General features: G+C 37.5%; 2 protein-coding genes across 2 annotated transcripts; one reads left to right on the top strand and one right to left on the bottom strand.

Annotated features, from left to right (window-relative positions):
* LOC118753235 (protein arginine N-methyltransferase 5-like) lies at positions 1 to 9975 on the top strand. Its single transcript, XM_036488111.1, has 7 exons — positions 1 to 555; positions 1185 to 1629; positions 1697 to 1862; positions 1921 to 2083; positions 2137 to 2684; positions 2755 to 2902; positions 8850 to 9975. The coding sequence occupies exons 1-7, from the start codon at positions 159 to 161 to the stop codon at positions 8990 to 8992; spliced, it is 2010 nt and encodes a 669-aa protein (XP_036344004.1). The 5' UTR covers positions 1 to 158; the 3' UTR covers positions 8993 to 9975.
* A 735-nt stretch (positions 9976 to 10710) lies between these two features.
* On the bottom strand, positions 10711 to 11570 carry LOC118753236 (kinesin heavy chain-like; the record flags this gene model as incomplete). Its single annotated transcript, XM_036488112.1, is given in 1 exon segment — positions 10711 to 11570. A coding segment is annotated over 1 exon segment (444 nt), but the record flags the coding sequence as incomplete, so codon positions are not given.
* Between the last annotated feature and the right edge of the window lie 51 nt (positions 11571 to 11621).

Below are 11621 nucleotides of genomic sequence, written 5' to 3'. Positions count from 1 at the left end.
CTTTGTGCTGATTGTTGTTTTTTATCTGCGATTTTTCTTGAATGAATTGGCGTCTAGCCGGTAAAACGTGGGTGCATGTGTGAAAGAAATTGTTCTGGAGGCCGTAAAAAATATAAGATATATTTCTGAAAAGGCGTCTAAAGTAAAACATAATCACAATGCCATACCTTTGTATGTTACAAGATGGTAATGAGAGCCTGCCGCGTCTCATGGAGAAAGCACAGCAAAACGGCTACGCAGTTGTAGCGGCTCCCATAAATGCTACTGAAATACCTTTGGAGTTTCAGGAACCGCCAATGTGCGACCGGCAAACGGAGTTCACATACTCTGATCTCATCTTCCCGTCAGATCAATGGAATGGAAAAGTTATAAGCATGTTATCGGATACCATCGATTGCGAGGCCGAGGATCCGGTGGTGCGTCGCAATGCAGAAGAGGTATTGAAACGGGACATTTCGTGGGCAGAACATTTACAATACGGTGGTTATACAATGCTACAACTAAAATCTGAGAGGAATCTCAATATGGCACGCATTGCGTCGTGTACTGTGAAGGGTAAGTGTGCATTGATCTATGTTTATTAGGGTGGTCCTTAAATGTAGGAAGCATATTTTTACATCCGATTTTCTAAGCCTCAACCACTGCTTCGATGCAACTATAGTCGAAGATATCACATATAAATTTTGGTCCTGATTGGGGACGGTAAAGTCGTGTCGCACAAAGAGCAAATTTCAGATTCCTCTATGGAGACTCGGAAAATTTAAATTAGTTTTTTTTCACCTAATACACAATCGATACTACTTTAGTCGAGCATATCATATAAATTTTGGCCCCCCCTGTGATCGTGGTATTACCGATTGAGGGGGCGATACTGAAAAAAATCGTTCATTTGATTTTTTATGGACCACCCTAATGTATACACATTTCGTTAGGATAGTGTGGAAAGGGCCTAACTCACATCGACGCTGAAATATAAGAAGCCATAACTAAAAATCCAAAATTCACTTTTTGATTGATTATGATGCATTTCATCGAACTACAAGTCCTCACATCGTTTTATGCAATACATTTATTTTTTGCGGTTTTTAAATACACCCTTTCCATACTATACTAACGATATGTAGATGGATTCCCTAGCATTAACGGTTTCAGAGTTGCATATTCATATTTATGAATTTGTATAGGATTGCTGCTTGTACAAGTACCGTTATATAATTCAAAAGTGGCACAATCTACCTGGCGACGTGACATTGACGAGGAACAACTGGAACGCATTGAACAGCAAGACACCTGGCATTGGTGGAACAGCTTCCGGTGGGCTGCCGATTTCAATCCAAAAATAAAATTGGCCCTCGAGTTGAGTGAAAGTGATCGGCCATCATTGGAAGTGGTGCGCCGTTGGATAGGTGAGCCAGTGGAGGCAATTATAATACCCTCCACAATGTTTATTTGCAATCGCCAAAACTACCCAGTGCTCCCAAAAACTTGGCAGGAAATTTTGTCGTATTTTACGCGTGCACGCGTAAACATAATAATCTCTTCTGATGTAAATGATGTCAGTCTTAAACTCTATGCAGAGTATATGCTCCGGTTCATGGAAACTCATGGTGATTTTCACGAGCTACAAGCGTAAGTTGAGCTATTCATGTACATATGTATTCATTTGTTATAATTACATACATTTTTTGTATGGCAGTTTTGAAGATGTTCTGGAGGAGCCGCTACAACCCCTATATGACAATCTGGACTGTTATACCTATGAGGTATTCGAAAAAGATCCTGCAAAATATAAGCTATATCAGGAGGCCATTGAGCAAGCTTTGCTGGATCGTGTTCCCGAAAAGGAAAATAAGAATACATTGGTAACAAAATTTTTAATGAAATCAATAGTGACGATTTACCATGTTCCTTTTCCCACAGACCGTAATAATGGTACTGGGGGCCGGTCGTGGCCCACTTGTACGTTCGGCGCTTAATGCCGGAGAAAATACTGGTCGGAAAGTTCGCGTATATATTATTGAAAAGAATCCCAATGCTATACGTACACTGAATGCAATTGCTAAAAAGTTATGGAATAATAAAGGTATACATTTGTTGTCTATCTTAAATCAAAACCTCAACTCTTATGCTCCATAGATGTACACATTTTCTCCAAGGATATGCGAGAATTCTCACCACCTGAACCTGCCGACATTCTAGTTTCCGAGTTATTGGGCTCATTTGGCGATAACGAACTTTCACCAGAGTGCTTGGACTGCGCACAAAAGTTACTAAAACCTGATGGCATAAGTATTCCCTGTAAATCTACCTCTTATATCAACCCGATTATGTCTTCAAAGCTGCTGAATGGCGTGCGGCAAGTGATGCGGCACGAGACATTCGGTCGCCAGAAACAGGCCACGTATCATACACATGCTGAAAGCGGATTTGTTGTGTTACTCAAAAATATTTACAATATTGGTTTGCCACAACCTTTGTTCGAATTTGTTCATCCCAATCCCCAACAGCCAATCGACAACAGCCGCTATAAAGCGTTGAGTTTCGATGTAGAAATGGATTGTGTACTCACCGGTATAGCAGGGTACTTTGACACTGTACTTTATAAGGATATTAAGCTGAGCATTAATCCGCAAACGCACACGCCAGGCATGTTCTCTTGGTTTCCGATGTATTTTCCCTTTGCGGTAATATATTTTGATATACCTGTATGTTTTGAGTATTTTCTTACAAAAAATATGTGTAATAAATTTGCAGGATCCTATGGATGTAAAGAGAGGGCAAACTATTGAAATTCATTTTTGGCGTTGCGTTACAAAGCAGAAAATCTGGTATGAATGGTGTTTGGCTTCGCCGTTCCGCACCCACATACACAATCATGGCGGGCGTTCATGTCCAATATACTGTACGTAAACTGATAAGTTGGTGCGAGTAGTTTCTATATATTACTATTCTAAGCAATATCTAATTAGAATTACATTATTAACACGCTGTGCTACTTGACAAATTTAAAATAATAATTTGTAGTTTTTTATGTTCCAAGACGATTAAAGAATTGTATGTACATAAGCAATGTATATAATATTTCGTATTGTAAAGTCAACGGGTTTAGAGATGACAAGTGTTTGTCAATTTGGGTGTTAATTAAGCAGAATTTCCCATTAATAGCTTAATTATTTACGTTTAAATGGTTGACTATTTATAGTGTCGATATCCACACATTTTTTTATGTTTATGTTTAATTTGTTTAAGCTCTATTTGGTAACTTTTTGTCGAAGGCTTTTTTAGAAGTCTTGCAGTAAATGACAAAAAAAAAATTTATTTGACCTTTATTAGGTCTAACAGCATTTTGCTGGGAAATTATTAAAACTACTTATGTATATTGAAGTGTATTGTCTATGGGCTTTTTAGAAGCCAATTAATATAACTTCTGGCAAATATTAATTATATATACTGTGTATTGAAGCCATGGCATTTTTGCGTAGCTATTAATGGAAGCAAATATATTTAAAACAATTGACTACATACATGCCTTTCGAAATATTATATCCTGCTGATGTAAAAAATAAGACAAATTTGTTCAAGAAAAATTGTAAAACGACACTTTGTTAGTAAGTTTAATACCAATAAATGCCAAGTTAAGAATTTGTCGTCTAACGTAAAAAAAAAGTTTCCGCTGGTTGGTAAACGTTTAGATACGAACATATTGAAAAGACGTTGGACGTGCAGCGTTTTCAAAACAAGTAACGAAATCATTTTGCTGTTTAAAGTGCGACATTCAGCTCTTAATTCTCACATAAGCAGGTCTGTCACAGAATCCACACGTTCTTAGCAATTCCGATACAGCGACCGCATTTTCGTAGATTTCACGAAAAATCTATGATAGCCCCCTGTTCTGTTATCTGTTCTGTATTGGGATTCGAAAGGCGACATGGACAAACAAAATCATTGTCAAGTATTCGAATCCGAATGATTTGCTTTTCGAATCACGATACATAGTAGACTCACTGCTTACATCAATGGCCAAGAACGCACGATCAGTCGATGGCGTTCTGCTGAAAAAATAAGTTTGCTAATTAAAGTTTAAGCGACAGGAAAAAAAATTACGTTGCCAATATAGCAACTCAGTTGTTGTTGTTGTAGCGGCTAACACAACCCCGCCCAGATGGGCTAGTCCCTCAATCGTTGTGGTCAAGCTCAACTAACGGGAGACCTAGGAAGCAAGCAGCTTCGATGGGGTTTGTCCATAGAAGCAGATGCGTTAATTGAGTGGGGTTTAGTGGCACTCGTTGGGAACATCTGCATCTAATATTCCCAGCACGAGTTTAACCTGCTGCAGTAGCCAGAGCGAAGGTGGGGTATTGTGGTCCGAGTCTCCCGAGGCAGTCGAAGCTCCGTTTCGTCCACGTCTGATGGTTGTGTAGGTCTGTACTGACCCCCTGTGAATGCCGTTTATGGCCTGTCGGGTCCGGAGGCTGCTATCTGGACTTCATCCGTCAAGCGACCACACCGGCGCTGCGTAGTTTAGAATTGACCGGCTTTAGAATCGACCGGACCTATTTGCGGCTCTGTACTTTATTGTCAATTCGGTTGTGTGCGCCGAGGAGAGCAGACTATCGAAAGTTACTTCGAGAATTTTCGGAGTATCCACGGTCGGAATTTGTACGCCATCGACGTAAATTCCCAGCTGTAGTCTGTCCTCCTTCGTCCAGGTGGTAAAAAGGGTTGCCGAGGATTTTGTAGAGCAAAGGGTTTAGGCTCCTTGTAGTGAAGAAGCGAAGAAAGTTCGGAGAGGAAAGTAAAAAATTAAATAGCAGCGAGGAAAGGGCACCACCCTGTGGAGCCCCCTGTTTAATTCTCGCTTTGCTGGTTTTGTCTCTAAAATGACTGACGAATGTCGGACGGCTTAGATAATTCGCCGACCACCGTTTGAGTCCTCGTGGGAGAGAGAAAGCCTCAAGTCTCTATTAGCGTGGAGTGACTGGCGGTGTCACACGCCTTTGACAGATCCAACGCTGCTAGGACTGACCTCACAGGGGCGGTTTCGGTTTAGGCCGCGTGTTATCTGAGTGTTTATGGCGTTAAGTGCTGTTATTGTGCTGTCCAATTTTTGATGAAAGGGGCTAATAGGGGAAATTTCCGAGTCGGTCGAGAAATCGATGTTAAGAATTTCAATTACACTCTTGGTATTGTGATTATACTTCCGGAAAAAAGAGGCCTAAGTGTACAGTGTTATGGGGCGCACTCATGGGCGTAGCCAGGTAGGGGAGGGGGGTACTCGAGCCCCCCCTAACTTTCCTTATATATATATATAAAATAGTACCCTGAAATGCCAGCTTAATAGGGTCGAGCCGCCCCCCCAAAATTTCATTCTGGCTACGCCGATGGGTGCACTCTACAATTTGAGTTATGAAGAATTTTTTAGACCGAAGTTTAGTAAAACTTCAAACTTGCACTGTATTATACTCAAATTTAATGGGCTACAAAACTGCATACTCAAAAAAATTCTAAACAAAATTTAAAAAATTTGTAAATTTGTAATTTACTCATTTTACTCAGCTTCGGTGTAAAAAAAAATCATAACTCAAATTATTGTAGAGTGCACCCCGAAATACTATACTTAAATATTGCGCAATACTCAGAGCTACCATTGTGATTTTTTGTGTGTGTATGTATGATTTTATCGATAAAAACTTTTTAATTGCGTACGCATGTTCACTTTGAGCAAATTTTGAGCGCTGGTTGGGAAAATCTTCGGTAGATTGGTCAAATCGCCAAAATTAGGGCCCAATTGGGAGAAACTTGTGGCTCTAATCGGGCAACCTCAAACACTTTCCAGCAAGGAAACTTTATCATAATGGGCAACAATTTTTGTGCCCTCAACTGGCACGAAAATCTGCTAGCATCATATAAGTGCATTTTCAGAAAAAACATCATAGCTCGAAAACGACGAATTTTAGCATATTGCTACTCATACTGAAAATAGTTTATACTCTTCCCTAATAGACAAAAAAGTTTGAGAGAAAAAAATATGGCCATTTAAAAAAAAATCAATTAAAACAATTTTTTATAAACAGTAATTAGTTATTAATAAACAATTACTGATGTTTAGTTCACTAGATCGATAGTAGATGATTATCTGCAATTTAAAAAAAAACAAAAAAAAAATCGTTAAAATCCAAAAAAAGTTGCTATTAAGAGAGGGAAAAAGAAACGTTCGTACTCAAAAAGAAAAAAATTCATTATTCGAAAAATTCGAATTTCTGAGCAAAAAGAAAAAATACGTGTCTCCTTAAATTGTTCAGGGAACAATCGCTGATCGCAAACTTAAATTCAGTTTTCCTCGGCCTGGGTGATTTGAGATGGAAAGACCCCTAATATAAATTTAATGTTAAATAATATAAATTTTTGCATTCGCGTAAATTGTAAATGGATAAGCCCTTCTAGAAGGCATGCAAGGAAGCACTTTTTTCAGCCCTTTATGGGTAGGCCTCTTAGAATGGCTTGTGCACAAGTGCGATCCAGTATAAAAAGTTGAGAGCATTTAAGTCTCGCTGTCATCCCGTTTCTGTCCGGATGTGTGACAAGTGCGAAGTTTTGTCCACTGCTTCCTACTTGTCCCTGATCTCAAAAACAGGCCTAGCGTGGTGCCGGCAAGCGATTTTAGGATCTGCTCTCTACTTTAATGACCATTGCGGTTATGTGCGCGGAGAAGGGTGATTTGGTTAAACAAAAGGCCAGAAAGACTCATTTAATTTTAGAGTTCATGAATGCCATTGCGGGATGCCAATATTGGGCAGCCGTCAGCTCATAACTCTTCTTGGTGGCTGAAAAAGCTTCCGAGATGTTAATCATTAGTGAGATGGCTTCCTGTTTTGATCTCAAAAGAGTACTGAGGACTTTTGACCACTCAGATGCCTCGCCGTTTAGCGTGTTTGTCCCTATTGGTATCTTCGCTACTGAAAAAAGGAACGCAATCGGTACCAAGACTTCTCTTTGTTTACTGGTTTCTCGTGATACATTGACGGAACGACTGTCCCTGACTACCACATGGCCAGATATGATGTCCTGGGCGTCCTACGACCCACCTAAGCTCTCAGGAATGAGCAAAGAACTACCTGACCTGTTGGGGTCCTTCTGAAAGGATTGCCTTTCCCTTCAAAAGGTTCTGTCCCAGTTGAAATGACCCGGGCTCAAAGAAGACTTTCGAACACTTCCTGTGCGAGTATCCATCCCTCGGAAGGATGAGGCTAAATACACTCGGTGGTAGTTTGCATGAGTTGTAGAATCAAAATGTCAAACCTGCTAATTGATAGTCATCAGGGTGACAAACCACTTAAACCAACCTTCTCTTCTAACCATCAGATTCACCGCTAATGAAAGTAGCGATCAGAAAAACGGAAAAATCGCATATGCGGAAAATGCTCTACGGATCATTTTGAGCAACTTTGCTTAAGAAACTATGGGTGTAAAACCAATTTCGAGCCAGCGAATTTTAAGGAGAAGTTTCATATCAGGTAATACAAAATTTTGTGTAAGGGTACATAAAGTTTATTTTTTTAATACATAAATGATAAGAATTGAAAAAGAAATCGATTCAGCGGTGACTGCCTGTCCGTCCGTCTGTGCACGCGATAACTTGATTATAAATTTAGATATTTTAACGCAATTTGGTATGTGTCCTTTTTAGCGTAGGACGGATGGTATAGAAAAAAGGCAAAATCGGACAATAACCACGCCTACCTTCCATATAACGGTAGTTTTCAGAAATACGTAAACTGCGATATTTTAGTAACTACTCATTCTTATTAACTCAAAATTAATTATTAAATGATTTATAAACGACAAATAATAATATTATAAATTTTTGGAAAATAGGCGTAGCCAGGTCTACTTATGATTACATGTGTATATCTTGGTAACCGCTTCACCAATTTCTCCCAAACTTGACACAGTTGTTGACCTTGGTACAACATACCAAACGACTGAAAATTTTTAAAATCAGTTCATATCCACGCCCACATCCCGTATAACAGTTATTTAGAAAAATACGAAATCTTCGATAAATCAATAAATACTGTAGCTAGTTTACCAAAAATTAATGTTTGCAATAACTCTTTAGCAAAAAATACATTTATGATAAAATTTTGGAAAATGGGCCTGGCACCGCCCACTCATGACCACATCTGAATCTCGGTAACCGTTCGATCAATTTGTACCAAACTCGGTATGATTATTTTGCTTGCCACATAAAAGCAAAACATTGAAAATTATTGAATCGAACTAAAATTACGCCTTGCATGGTTTCAGCAAAAAAAAAAATGCTGCTATAGCAGCTTCGCCTTGAAATTTGGGCGGTTTTCAGCGAGCCTATAGACTATGTAGTCGGGCTATTGTTGAATCCATTGTAGTACGATTGTCGTGACAGTGCCCACTTTAGAAGGCTTTAAAAATTGAATGTGTTTTGACCTTGCATACTACATTGACACACTGAAAATTCGCTTATGCTAATGAAAACAAGAATAAATTTCGTACATATATTTTTTTATTATTTTTTATATCTTTTCATATATGTATTGTATATGCACGTATGTACATACATACATATGTACATATATAACTACTGACTTTTTCGTTTTTTATTGTATGATTTCTCATTTTCATAGTACTACAATCTTTGAATCCTCTTGACGCAGAGTTAAATTTCCGCGCATGCGTGTGTGTGTGTTTGTATGAATTGTGTTTATAAGCAAATTATTTTTATACTTATTTTAGTCAAACTTTTTGAATGAATTCATTTGGAGAAACTCGTAGTAAATTTAACTTTTTTCATCATTACAATTATTATATAGCAAAAAAACATTGTGCAAAACACTTCGCAGCTAAAGTGACGCAGCAACGGGTGTTCCAAATACTGTGCCATACAATCTCTTTCCTGTTCGCAAATTTTCTTATTTCACTAAATATTCAATGGCATAGTACAACGTGGCGCTGAGTAAATTTATTTGAAAGCACATTGCATCTTAACGCTGCTGGCATAATTTGGTATAAGTATAATTTGCATAAATATCCACTTTGTTTGTTGAAACTACTTTAAATTTTTATTTATTTTTATTTTATTTTTCATTTAAATGTATGATCAATATTATAATTTCCCTTACTGAACTTACGAATATAATAAAGTGCAGAATTGGCGAATTTAAAGCAGAGCGTGAGCACCGTTTTATTTAATGCGGTCGCTACTTTTACTATATTTACTTTTATAGTTACACCTTTTTTTGTGAAAAATGTCGATAGTTTTGCCCAACATACTTTCATTCCTTTTTTATGATTTTGCGGTTATATAAAAAAATTCTGCAGATTCATACTTTTGAAAAACTTTAATGACTTCATATTTTTTCAGTATTGTGTCATTAGGTTCACAATAAAAATATTGTTTCAATATTTCCACTTACTGCATTTAAATTTTTTTCTCTTTCACAAATGGTACAAAACCTGAAGACTTTAAATTTGCAATTCACCGTATTAAAAAAATAAAATAAGCATAGTTGTCCAGTAAGAAAAACATGGTGAATGCTTGAATGAAAAAAGCTTAGTTTACAATATAAGTACGTGTGTAAGTTTAACGACACCCATTATTAATGAGACATTCAGGTAGGTTCTGCAACTCACTTCCGAGTGAGTTTCAACTCCTGCCAATTTTAATTTAAAACGAACTTAGCTCGAATTCACACGAAACTGAATTACAGAACTTGCCTGATTGTATTTTAAAAAGCGTTTCAATAATAGCTAGTTGTAATTAGTTGCTATTAAAATGAATATATTTATTACTTTTAGAAGTCAAGGCAATCATGTATGAATGGATGTATTTCGAGTTTACATGTAAAGCTGAGAAACTGCGCCTACAAAAACAATTTTTCAGCAGCTGAGAGTTTAGACTTTCCAAACACCGTAAATTTTTGAATGAATAATTAAAAAAATATTCTATGTATGTATTTAAGTATATTGCTATGCAACCAAAGATACCTCTTAAAGTCTTATTAGAATATAAAATCGTTACAATTGAACTGAGTTTTCACGAACACACAACGCCAGCCCTTTTAGTTGCTATTAAAAGTGGATAAAAATATGTTTAGAAGTAACTTAGTACATATGTATTTACATGTGTATTAGTAAATGAATGGCCGAAGAGTAACTTCAAATCAATTACAAGTAAATATTGGAAATTGAAAGTTCACTGTATTTGAGCACGGTTTCAAAAGGCACAAATTCTTAGTACATGCAGCACTGCATTCATTAGCAAAATACATTTCCATGGAATTTCGCGCCAGGCAAAATTATGCTTTTGCTGTCCAAATATGACATTCTTTCTCAAGGATAAAAAAAACACAAAAATAGAAATAAAGTGAAGACTAATGCTAAAAACCCTCAAAAACAAAGTAAGATTAAAACATTAGCAAGAAACAGAAATAAAAGAAATAAAGAAAACAAGATAATGCAGAACGTAAGAACTATATGACCACATCCCAAACCAGAGTTCAAAAGCTTGGTTACCAAATTCTCTATGCCCAAAATATAACAAATAAAAAATCATAGAAAACATTGAAAACATACCTTCTTTTCGGGTAGCAACCAAAAGTGACTTTCGCACATTCTTTTCATTTTTCACAAGTATGTTGTATTTTATATAGCTTGTTTTTAGTTTTTTTTTGGTTTTTTTTTTCATTTAAATTTTCTTCATATTCTGTATGGTTTAAAATTATATTTTATATCATTAGTTTTCTTGTATTACAATTCATTATTATGGTTTTCATGTAAAATAAATAATTATTTTGTTTTCTCTAAATAGAAATGTTTAATCATTTTTATATGCTTCTACATTCCTATAATTGTTGCTAAGCATTTGGCTCGCTTCAATGCATTTCAACTTTTCTAATCCCTTCTCTTTTCCAAATCCGCCACGGCACGCATGCTACTCCGCCGCAAATTCTTAAAAACTTATCCCTCCCTTCCACCTCTCAAACATCTTCTATCCTCTCGCACTTTATTTCTGGCTTGCATCATTCATTGGAAAATTGCAAATGGTTTTACTTTAAAATGTAGTAGTATTTGCAAATACATTAATCGCTTTATGAGTTAACAGCACTTGCCTGCGGCAATTGGCCGCCAATTGCATTGCCGCCGCCACCGCGAATGGCAATGTTGCCCTGTCCGGCGCGTATGGGCTTGGCGATTTGTGCCTGGGGACCACGGCGTCCGAGATGCTTTTGCCGCACCGCTTCCTTGATGCGATCCACTTCGTATTGGTAACGTTTGCGGTCGCGCATCGCACCTTCTTTCGCCTCCTTCAACGCCGATTCTAACGCCTTGACACGCTCCATGGTGGTGCGCAGACGCTTCTCCAGTTTTGGCAGTTCACAGCGCAAATCAGCATTGTCACGCACCAATTGCTTATGCACCTTTGTCAACTGGTCGAGATTGTTTTCGAGGAAGGAGATTTTCTGTTTTTGTGCCAAAGAGCAGCCATCCTCTTCGTTGTCTTCGTTGATCACGGTCTTCTTGATGCGCGCCTGCAGCGAAATGAGAAAATGAGTAGTTACACTTTGTATGAATTTGGGTGATTT

Source organism: Rhagoletis pomonella, unplaced genomic scaffold (assembly GCF_013731165.1).
Source record: "Rhagoletis pomonella isolate Grant_MI unplaced genomic scaffold, Rhpom_1.0 Rhpom_scaffold_02244, whole genome shotgun sequence".
NCBI classification, from domain to species: domain Eukaryota; kingdom Metazoa; phylum Arthropoda; class Insecta; order Diptera; family Tephritidae; genus Rhagoletis; species Rhagoletis pomonella.
Note: the sequence above shows the minus strand (reverse complement) of the source record. Positions and strands in the feature narration are given on the sequence as shown.